General features: G+C 52.9%; 1 protein-coding gene across 1 annotated transcript; it reads right to left on the reverse strand.

Annotated features, from left to right (window-relative positions):
• Positions 1–765: 765 nt before the first annotated feature.
• On the reverse strand, positions 766–1,742 carry LOC104506242 (C-C motif chemokine 4 homolog). The gene is made up of 3 exons (XM_010147132.1): positions 1,673–1,742; positions 1,188–1,302; positions 766–853 (listed from the first exon to the last, which is right to left on the reverse strand). Exons 1-3 carry the CDS (start codon positions 1,740–1,742, stop codon positions 766–768), a joined length of 273 nt encoding a protein of 90 aa, XP_010145434.1.
• Between the last annotated feature and the right edge of the window lie 9,458 nt (positions 1,743–11,200).

Here is an 11,200-nt window from a genome sequence, read left to right on the forward strand (position 1 = left end):
GTTCTTAAAATCTTGTAATGCAAATAATGTAAATATTTTTTTCCATCCTCAAGTCTGGGAATAGCTGATCCATTTTAGCTGCAGCTCTCAGAAAACTTGCCCTGAAACAACCGTCATGTTAAATTTCAGCCCCTAAAGGTAACATTTTAATTGACTATAATGGAATTTAACTAGCTGCCAGGAGTCATAATGAGTAGTGATTAAATACCTAATAAAAAGAGTGAGCCAAGCTACCTGTATGTAATCTATGCCCTTCTCACACCTCCTCCTTCATGGTTTTTCTCTTCTTATTTTGCCAAAGAGGATGTTCAGATAGGGAAAGCTTGTGAGGGCTTTGACAGCATAGAAAAGGGAATAAAGAACATGTTGCCGCTATTATAATTTCAGCTATTGTCATTGCAAAGAACTGTGGTGCAGACAAAGACTGAAAGTCCTTACAAAAATATTTATTTATCAAAATTTGAATTAAATATTACATCAAAAATACAATTCATTAAATACAGAAAATATATCCTGAAGCGTGAGTCTTCACTAAAAAAATAATCTATTAAATAATATTCTTATGTCTTGGCTGAAGTTATTGCACCTGATCCCTCCCCTATAAAAATTAAATATATAAGTAGCTAAACACTCAAGTCAGATTCTGGAACATTTTTCAATTGCTCAGCTAGCTTTAAATCACAGTGAAGCATTTCCAGCGGAGCCCGCAGCTGGCAGGGGCTCACCCGTCGCAGCGACCGGGGCCGCAGGGTCTGTCCCAGGAGCTCAGTTCAGCTCCAGCTCGGTCATGTACTGCTGGACCCACTCCTGCTCGGGGTTGGCACAGACTTCGCGGCCCTTCTTCGTGACAAACCTGTGGGTGCAGAGAGGTAAGCTGTCAGGAAAAGAGCAATGCGTGGAGGGGAGCCCTGCCCCAAAGCAGCCTCGCCTGAGGATCAGCAGGATTTGGGCATGTGGTACTTTGTGCCCGTCGCATTGGCGATGGTGGAGCAGGACCGGTGTGAGCCCCCCGTGGCGCTGAGACCATGGAGCATCTCCTTGCACCTTTGGTTCCCTCATCCCTCCCGGGGATGGCCAGCCCTCCCGAGGCCAGCCTCCCTCCCATGTCCTTTGAAAAGGGGTCTTTCCCTCTCTAGATCCTCAGCCCAAAGGGAGACCCCACCCCTGCCCTGGAGGAAGGGACTTACACCACGGCCGGCTGGGAGCAGAGGCTGTTGGTCTCGTAGTACTCCACCACAAAGCTGCGGGGCAGCTGCCGGGACGTGTAGGTGAAGCAGCAGGACGTCGGCGGGTCGGAGCCAACTGTGGAGGGCAAAGACAGTCATCAGCAGTGGCAAGGGATGGAGAGCAGGGAGGTGGGACTGCAGACCCCCAGATCTGGGGACCAGGGAGGATGTGGAGGAGGAAGAGAAAAGATGAGGTTTTGTTTCTTCTTCCTTCGATTCTTTCCCTTCTGGGTTCACCCTGAGCTGGCACTGACAAAGCCCATGCGGTGCTTGGAGTTGTGGCTTTCCCGTGGCAGGAGAGCCCCAGTGGCCCTGGAGCACCTGTCAGAGGGTGGTCTGACATGGGATGGGATCCAGGGGTGGAAGGGCTGGCAGAAGGGACCCTGTCCCAGCAGCAATATCTCTTCTGTCCCCATTTAGAGAGGACGGGGAGAGCCCGGACTTACTCGGTGCAGCGGAGGTCTGGTAGCAGAAGGCGGCGATGAGGATGGCGAGGGCAGCCACAGAGACCTTCATGTTAGCTGGGAAGTGGTGGCTGGAGCTGAAGCAGGCAAGTGGAGCTTGAAAGTCTCTTGTCTGTCTGGTGCTGAGACAGTCAGCAGCTCCCCAATTTATGGGGTGAGGAGGTCCGTGCAGCGGCTTGCGTAGGCATGATGGAATTTCCCCCAGAGAAGAAGCTGCTTGTGGTGCAGTCTCGTGGTGGAACAGAGCAGCAGCCCCAGCCCCGGAAGGGCAAACCTCCCTTCTCAATTCGAAGCCTCCCCAGCGACACAGGATATGAAACAGTCACCATTGCTATTTCTGCTTCTTTCGTGTCCCTTAGTAAGAAGTTCCCCTGCGGAGGTTCCTGCATGTGCCAACAGACCCCTATTACCCAACCTGCCCGGGCAGCTTGGAGGCGAGAAAGCATCCTTCCAAGGGCTGTGCAAATGGGCTGAAGAGCATGGATGGGATGAGACTGGTTAGGGAAAACGGGCTGAGGTCTCCTCTACCCTGGACTGTTCCCCTCCCACATCTGCACAGCCCGTGCTGCCCCCTTAGCAGATGGGAGCTGTCACCAGTGGGCTCCACATCCCGTACATGCTTCACGTAGTCTGGGGGGACTCAGGGCATGTCCTGCAGCCGTGACAGCACTGCAGGCAACAGCACAAGTAGTGGTGGGCATGAAAGAAGAGTCCCAGAAGCTGAAGCACTTGAGTTTCCTCCTCAGTTTAAGGGAAGGAAAAGCTGAGTTGGACCATTATTTCCTGGAGGTGCCTGCTGCACTCCAGGTCCTATGAGGAGACCCTAAATGACCAGTGTAGGTTAGACACTTAAATTTCAGCAGCTACTGATAGGTAAGGCTTATCATTGCTGGGCATGGAGATGCAAAGATCCAAGAGAAGTATGGAGACACTGAGTTTTACTCTGAAGATGAGGCAGGAGGTCCTCCAGGAGTAGGGTGAGGAAGAATACACTGCTTCTGAAGACTAGAAGCAGGTTAGCTGGAGGACAAGGGCAGAAGCTGTGATTTCTGGCAAGAAAAGAGTATCCAGTCTCAGCAGAGAAGATAAAATTGTAATGAGCACGGATGAGGACAAATGACCACGTTGTTTAGGCAAGAGTAAGAGCTCACAGCTCTTCAAGGGCTGGGCAAGGGCTGTGACCAGGGATGGCTCACTGGGAAGAAGTCACCCGCCTACGTACGGACTGCCATGGAGTTCTACCAAACACCTCTTTGTCCCCGAGGAGGAGAGGGAAGGGCGAGTGGTGATGTCTTGGCAGACGCTGCCTGAAAGTCAGTGGAAGGATCATAACGTAAAGCGGAGCAACCCAACCGCAGCACCATCACCTCTGCATCCCTACCGCAGCGCTGGCACTGACTCACGCTGTTTCTATTAAGGGCTCCTGGCTACCAACCCAGCGCTTTCTGTAAATAACTTGGTGTTTTCCAAATATCGCTCCAACGCTGCAGAGTGTGCACAGCCCTCCACGTGCCACAGCTGGGAGAAGGGGAGGCAGGGCAGCCCACGGCCGCAGCAGGTTGGCTCCGTGCAGGTTAACTGCTCTGTTCCGTGCAGGCAGAGAGGGGTCTGGAGGGCAACGTGGTCCTGGACTTGCAGAGAAGTGCAAGAGAGAGGGTGTGCCTGCCCCCCACCCTGGCTGGGAAGGGCAAATATACCCCGTGGAGTGAAGCTGGTGCTTGCCAAGCTGAGCATCACCTCCTTCCTGGCCAAACCATGGACAAGCTAGTCCCCTCTCCATCCTTCCCTTTGCCATCTGCAGAGAGAGGCAACCGGCAGGCTCACCCACCAGTCCAGACCCTGCTCTCCTCTCCACCTGTCAGCTTGCCTATCCCCAAATAGCCTGGGAGGATGAGGAGAGAGCCTGCCTCCGCAGGCAGGGCGCCCAGCCAGGCAGGAGGTGGGAACCCAGCATTCAGCCGGACGCCAGCTGGACCAGAAATCGGCTCTGAGCTGGCGTCAGCTTGCTTGGCTCCTCTAGCTGGTTGCTGAGGGAATATGACTTGCAGATGTACATCAGAGCGTGGTTTGCCTCTGAGCTGTTCCCTGTGATTGTACCTTCAAGCATTCATGGGTCATGCCTTGAGATCTGCCACCTACAGCCGTCTGGTCCTGTCCTGCTCCCAAGGCACACCATGTGGGTAGGACAGACAGGCAAAATGCCATTTATGGTGTAGAAATATTCTGATACAAACCAAGATTCATCCAAACAGAAGAATTAGTTGGAAATCTGAATGATTACTCAAATGTTTTCCATGAGATATTTTTCCTTTTCAGGCAGCTGAAAACCTCCTGCCTATATACCATTGTCACCAAGCAGATGCCAAATAATTTTGGACTGTCAGGGACCATTTTTTAATTAAAAAAATAAATTTCCTTAGTTCAGGTGAGTCAGTTTAGTAACCTTTTAGCCTGGATAATGTGTGTTACAGGGGCCAGGTAAGAGCCTAAAACTTTTCTACTGCTGAAAGCCAAAAATAACCCCAAAGTCAGGGTGTTTGTTTCCTAGGGATCTGGCTTTTCCTTAGAAACCTGACAAAAGCCTGTCAGCTCTTTGGAGGCTGGATAGAGGTGGGAGGCTATAGTCATATCAGTGATTCCTTGGGATGTTGCAACATGCTCCTAAAAAATGTTTCCTTACTCACTCCCTGCATTCAGGACATGATGAAATGAGAAAGTAATTTCTTCTAGCTCTTCCCCCTTTTAGAAAGAGAGGATGCTGTGTGTCTTGGATGAAGGAGCATCTAAACCGGGAGGTGCTCTGAGATGGAGAGACGGCCACGGAAGAGTGGCCCAAGTGGACTGGAGCATCTCGGGAGGAATTAGGTTCACAGCACAGCAAAGCGGTGCTGTAAGATTCAAGTTCTCCCACTGTGGCTCCGGGTGGTTTCAGGATCCATGGCCCAGCCTGTGGTCTACCCTTGTCCCCACCGCCGGCAGGCAGTGCTTGGAGTCAGCAGGACAGGCCATCTGAAGCAGTCTGGGTGATGTTGCACCAATTTACATAGAGGGATATGATAGAGGTTTTCTGCAAGCCCCCGGAAAAATCCCAGGAGAAAGTGCTAAGTAAGACAAATGCCAAAAATAAATTCAGTGATAGCAGAAATAGGGAAATTCTCAATCTTGAATGAAAGGGGAACCCTGAAAAAAACACTGGCTGATGTAATTTGCTCTTTATAGCAGGTTGTAATGCTGAGGAGTCAGGATTCGCCCGGAAAAGGAAGTAGTTAAAAATGTCCTGAGTTCAGAAACTGCCTGTGGGATAAGCTCCACTTCCACCTGCAGCAGTCTCCATCCTGCCCTGCTCAGAGCTCGGGCAGCAGTGACTTCCCATAAGTGTCCAGAAATTTCACCCCCACCATTCTTGATATTTCTGGAGAAATGTTGGAATTTTTGAGATGACATCATGTCCTGGAACCAGCTCCAGTGGGAACCTGTGCCTGAGGGAGTGACTGGGAACCATCTGTCTCCACCACGCGGGGTGAAGGGGGGAGCGTGGCCATCCCGGGTAAGCGAACGCTGGCCACCGCCGGCTGCCTGGCACAGGATGCCTTTGCGTTTCCCTGAAATTGTGTCCCACCAGGAAGATGCTTGTAGCTGATAAGAAAAATGTATCTTGTTAAAGGTTCAATCTTCCTCCAGCAGGGAATGCTATCGCTTTCTAATGGCTGATGCTTCAAATTTTTCCTGGCCTTTCTTTTGAAACAAAACAAGCAAAAGAGGATTAACTGTATGGGATTTCAAAGCAAATTAAAGTGAAACAGAAAATACGTCCTTGCTCCTGACCCCTCTCCATCCTTGGCATGAAAGGAAAAGAAAGAATCAGGGAAAACTTGAGTTTCAACAATTTTTGAGCCTGTGGGGCTCACAGCTGTGGGGCTGTGATCCTGGATCTCCCCAGCTGCCTGGCTATGGGGGACTAGGCACCCCCGACCCACACCCCTCAGCATCCCTCAAACCCTGCAAACGCCTGGGAGGACCAGATGAAGTGTCTCTGCTGGGGCTGCACCCTCTGCCCTGGAGAACAGCCCACCTCACTTGGATCTTTGGCGAGTCCTGCAGGAAGAGCAAGGAAGAACAGGTTGAAAAGTCAGAGCTCTGCTAGGATGAAAATGAAAACGAGTTTATAAGTGAACCCACTGGGCCTTGTGTGCTCGTTATAATCAAACAAAAAGGAAATGAAGCAAGCCACAAACAGCTTGTCTCGTTTTCATTAGTGATCCTGGAGCCCAGCTTTCTGGTTGGGCTGGCTCGGGGGTCCCACAGAGCGCAGGGTGGATGGCTGCACGCTGCCGGTGCTCCGGGGATGATTGATGGGCATCATGGACAGGGCTGAGGCTAGGATGAACCTTTAAACTTGTGTCAGAGCCATTGCCACAGCTGGGGGGCTTCCCTGATGTATGGCCCTTGGACCTCCTGAAGACCCTGTGCCCACCAGCATCCCTCTTGGCAGCATGCCGCCAGGGATGTACCTGGTGTCGGGCCACACTGTCTGGGGTTGGAAAACCCACGGGAGGTGTGAGGCCTGTTCCCACAGCGAGGTGTGAGCTTTCCAGCTGTGTTGGTTGTGTGTGGAGACTGGCAATGGGGCTCGGATGTTTACCAGCTTTATTTTGGTCTTGCTGCAAGTCTGCAAACCACTTCCCATGCGTGTGGGGTGTTTGTAGGTCAGTGTGCTCTGCAGTGTCTCTCTGAAACGCAGGTCCTGCTCCCTGTGATGGCTTTTGCCAGCCCAGATGGGCTTGTGCTTTTCAAAAGGGCTATTGTCCGGCCGCCCCGACCAGCACAGGCTCTGCCTGGCACCCGTGTCCCCCGAGGGAGGGGGGAGGGCTGGGGGAGCTCAGCACCACTCATCGGCATGCCACAGCCCCGCAGCTTCCCCGCGCGGTCTCCTGCATCTCTCAGGGACCGTGCAGGAGGTGCAGCCGCAGGAGGGATGTGCTGGGGATGGTTTGGGAGTGGGAGGGTAGAGGAGCTGTGCTTTGTCAGGGATTGCCTTTGCTCCAGGCTGCGAGTAGAGGGACAAGGCTGTGACCCCCCTGCAGCACACCTCTGCCCCAGGGAAACCACCAGCATCTCCCGAAAGGAGCACCCGGGGAGGGATGCGCTCGCCCCCTTGACCAGAATGGCGGTGGTTTGGTGCAGGATCCAGAGGAGGTGAAGGCCTGAACTGTAGCTGGGCCAAGAACTCCTCCAGTTTCCATCTGCTCTCTGAAAACCCACAGAGGAGCAGGGACAGAGTGAGCATCGGTGCTCATGAGCTTGGAAGACCGACCACACCACTGACACATGGAATGGGTGGCTTTTCCGAGACTCATTTATGAAGCAACAAAGTTATGGGTACAAGGAGCCTTACGCATACCTTTTCCATCGCTTGTAGTTTGACTGTGAGCCAACCACTTTATCCCATAAATATGACAGCCCAAGTGTGCCTTCTTGGAGCTCTCCCTGCTAGACAGCCTGCCTGCATGGTGGTGGTCTCCCCGTGAGCTGGGACACGTCTCAAGGCTGCTCCTCGAGGCGGAGAGAACTTTTACCAACAGCAGATCTTTGGTAAGTGACTAATACTGCATTGTAGTATGGTAACTTTGATTTGGAGAACTAAATCACCCATCCACCCACCCCACATTCCAGAGCTCGCATCTGCTTATGGGTTTATGGGCAGGAGGATCAAATGGCTATCAGGAGTGACAGGCACAGGATAATCTCCCTCTGTGTGCCCCAAGGTCCCTCTGATGGTGCAGAGGCTGGGATGGTGCAGCCCCCCCGGCGAGCTGTACCCCAGGGGAAGGCAGACAAGGCTTCCCATCAGCCTGGGGACAGCCCTCACCATCGCCAGCCAGCCAAGAACCCTACATCTCCCTACCCTGGGGGTATGTGCTGTGAGACCTGTGGCTCTTGGTGAGGGCAGGATTTCAGGGGGGCTTGAAAGAGTCCCAAAGCCTCTGGGCTAATCCTTGTCACCATCTATCCCAGGGAATGAAGACTCAGCACCCGCTGTGACATCCTTCCCTACCGTCTTCCTCTTTGAATAATTTTAGCTGACTTTTACTACCCTGCCTGCACCCAAACAAATCTCGTGCCCCAGTTTGGGTGAGGCTAAACTGATAAAAATTGCCTCATTTCCAGGAATAATAAAGGAAGCTTATGAGAGGTCAGCTTACAAACTAACTGCAGGAACTTTGTCAGCAGAGGGCTCTGGGATTTGACAGAGAAGCGAAAGCAGCGTACAGAAACAGAAAACTGGCAACTGAAACTGTCACGGGAGGGAGGGCAGTGAGGGTGACCTGCTCCAGGAGCAGCCTGGGAGCGTTCAGCTGGGGCTGCAAGTCCTCTGGCAGGGGGTCAGCAGCGCAGGGGAGAGGGTGGTGAGGGAGAGGTGCCCCCCCTTCCTTCCAGGACCTCAGCACTCCGCGGGAAACAACATCACAGCTATCAAAGGGCGGTTTTGTAAGCGCTAATGGGTTTGTGCCGATGACACGACCAAGCGACTGCAGCTGCAGCGGCTCCCTGCATCCCTCCTCCTCCAGCTCCATCAAATTCATCAGCAGCAAATGACGGCTCCTTGCCTTCCCCTGACTGTCTCAGGGCTTCCCGGTGGAGGACGAAGCTGCCGGATGCCGATCACATCCCGCCCCATCACACCTCCCCACCGCCCCTGGGTGCTCGGTGCAGCGAGGAAGACGGTGGCCCTGTGGCTTGCTCCTTGCCGGCCCCAGGCTGGAGAGCAGAAGCTGCGAAGTTCCCATGAGCGAAGCTGTCTCGGGGTGGTGTAAGCCACAAAGTTGTCTTTCTGCAGCCACAGCCGTTGTCACCCGGCGATGCAGCACCGGCAGCTGTCATTTCCCCGTGCTAGCATGGGATTTGCAAGCACAGAGGAACGTAAAACTCCCACTCGGGTTTCTGCATGATTTATTTCCATGGCAAAAAGCCATAGTTTGGTTTTGCTCTGCAGCAATTCGCCCAAAACCCAGAGTCACTTCTTGTTCTGCCACGCAGCACTACCCAGAGTGGCTCAGACGTACCCAGGGAAAGCAGAGCTGGTCCTGCCAGGGCTTGCTGTGAATCTGGCAAAATCCACCACCTTCCCTGACACAGGTGTCGGGACTTCAAGACTCTTTGACCCCAATAAAAGCACACCCTGGTGATGCCTCTGCCCAGCTGCACCGTGAGCCTGCAGCCTGCCACAGCCAATGGCACCAGTGTCCTGGGTTGTAATGTGGGATAAGACCATGCAGGGAAGCAGGAGTGCAACAGAGATCCTCCCTGGGGAGGGGAAGAGTGCGGAGGAGCAGATCATCACCTATCTCAGGGGGTCTTGAACTCTGTCTCTGCCAGGGACGACCTGATTTGTGAAGGGTGGTGTCTCCACTGCTCCCACCTGCAGCTCCTGAGTAGCCGAGCAGGTGTTTATACTTCTGGGGATGAAAATCCAGGCCCTGGAGCAGTGAAAAGGGGCTGCAACTCCAGCTTTACCCTAAGTCTGTGGCAGGACATCAGCAAGTCCCAGGACACCCCCTTCCTTGCAGAGCTGCTGCTCTGTCCAGGCAGGAGCTGCCCTCATTGTACCACCCCAGCACCAGGGACCTGCCCAGGCTGGAAGGTCCCTCCCATGCTGGGCAGGTTCTCCACAACTCATCACCTTTTCAGCCAGAAAATCCATCTTGGGCTTAAGGGGGCTTTTGAAGGGAGCAGTTGAGGCTGGCAAAACATCTCCAGTGTGGTAAGGCACCTCTTCCAGCAAACTCTCCACTCCCCTGGGGGCTGAGGTGGCAAAAGATTCTCTGCCTGCAAAGATCCTCCAAAGCAGGGTGAGATCCTGCAGTGTGATGGCTTTGTGGGGGGCTGTTAGGTGACTGAGTGGCCTGCAAAGATGAGATGGCTGGCTCGGTGGATGAGGGCAGAGCAGAGGATGTTGTTTACTTTGCCTTTACTAAGGCTCTTGTAACATCCTCAAAGGCAAACTGATGAAATATGGATTAGATAAACGGCCGTGAGGGGGATGAAGAAGTGGTTGGGTTTGGAGGGTTGTGACCCATGGCACAAAGTCCAGCCTGAGGTAGGTCGCCGGTGGGGCACCCCAGGGATGGATACTGGAGCCAAAACTGTCAAATCTCTTAATGACCTGGGTGATGGAACAAAGTGCGCCCTCAGCAAGTTTGCAGGTGACACAAAGCTGATACTCCAGAGGGATCTCAGGAGGCTGGAGAAAAGGGCTGACACCTCATGGGGTTCAACAAGGAGAAGTGCAAAGTCCTGTCTCTGGGAAGGAACACCTCCAGGCACCAGTATACCCTGGTATCCACCAGCTGGGAAGCAGTTTGGCATAAAAGGACCTGGGGGTCCTGGTGGACATCAAACTGGACACAAGGTACCTTTTCCACAAAGAATGCCAACAGGCTCCTGGTCTGAATTAGGAGAAGCATTGCCAGCAGGTCAAGGGATGTGACCCTTCCCCTCTGCTCAGCGCTGCTGAGGCCACTCCTGGATTCCTGGGTCCAGTTCTGGCCTCCCCAGTATGGACATACTGGAGGGAATCCAGCAAAGGGCCACAAAGATGATGAAGGGACTGGAGCATCTCTCCTGGGAGGAGATCCTGATCTGTTTATCCTGGAGAAGAGATGACTCGGGGGGATCTTATCCACATGTCCGTGTGGAGCAAAGCAGATGGAGCCCTACTGTTCTCAGTGATGGAGAGTGACAGGACAAGAGGCAATGCGAAATTCTATTTAAACACCAGATAAAACCTTATTGCTGAACACTGAAACAGGTTGGTCAGAGAGTTTGTGGAGTCTCCATCCCTGAGGATACTCAAACCCCATCTGGACATGGTCCTGGGCAGCCTTCCCAGCTGCCTCTGCTTTGAGCAGGGGCTGGACTGGTTGATCTCCAGGGGTGCCTCAGCTCCTCGCTGATCCGTGTTAATCCAAGCGCTGCAGGACTGGCATGGGCAGAGCGCTTTGGGCACTACAGAGCCCACAGTCCAGCCACCTCTCTGCTCATGTGCTGCCCTTTGGCAGCCTTCGATGAACACCCGACACTTAACAACACGAGCATGCTTTGGAGCCTGCCTGTTCTTTGTTGGTCTTTTTTTTTTTTTTTTTTCCAGAATTGCATAATACTAGGCAAACGTTGTGTCTCTTGCTATGCAGACTCGCAGGGAAAATCCCTCCCGTAGTTCAGATAAATAGTTCTTCCCTTTGTGGCTATGCCACTTGGCACATTTTAGTTTCCTTTTGATTTGATGAAATCGAAAATGAGCACTGAGTCAGAGCCCAACACACTTGGCTACAATAGGAACGATATCCCATTCTTTTTTTTTTTTAATTCCCTTTGGCTATTTCACTTTCGTGACATCCTCTGTCATCATTCTGGAATTTCCACTCATGCTAATGGTCTCCCGGCTGCTTCCAGGACTCCCTGTTAAAAGGGAGCTGAATCCGGCTGCTTCACTCTGAGCTGCGTCTTCCA

Source organism: Eurypyga helias, unplaced genomic scaffold, assembly GCF_000690775.1.
Source record: "Eurypyga helias isolate BGI_N326 unplaced genomic scaffold, ASM69077v1 scaffold7952, whole genome shotgun sequence".
Lineage (NCBI taxonomy): Eukaryota > Metazoa > Chordata > Aves > Eurypygiformes > Eurypygidae > Eurypyga > Eurypyga helias.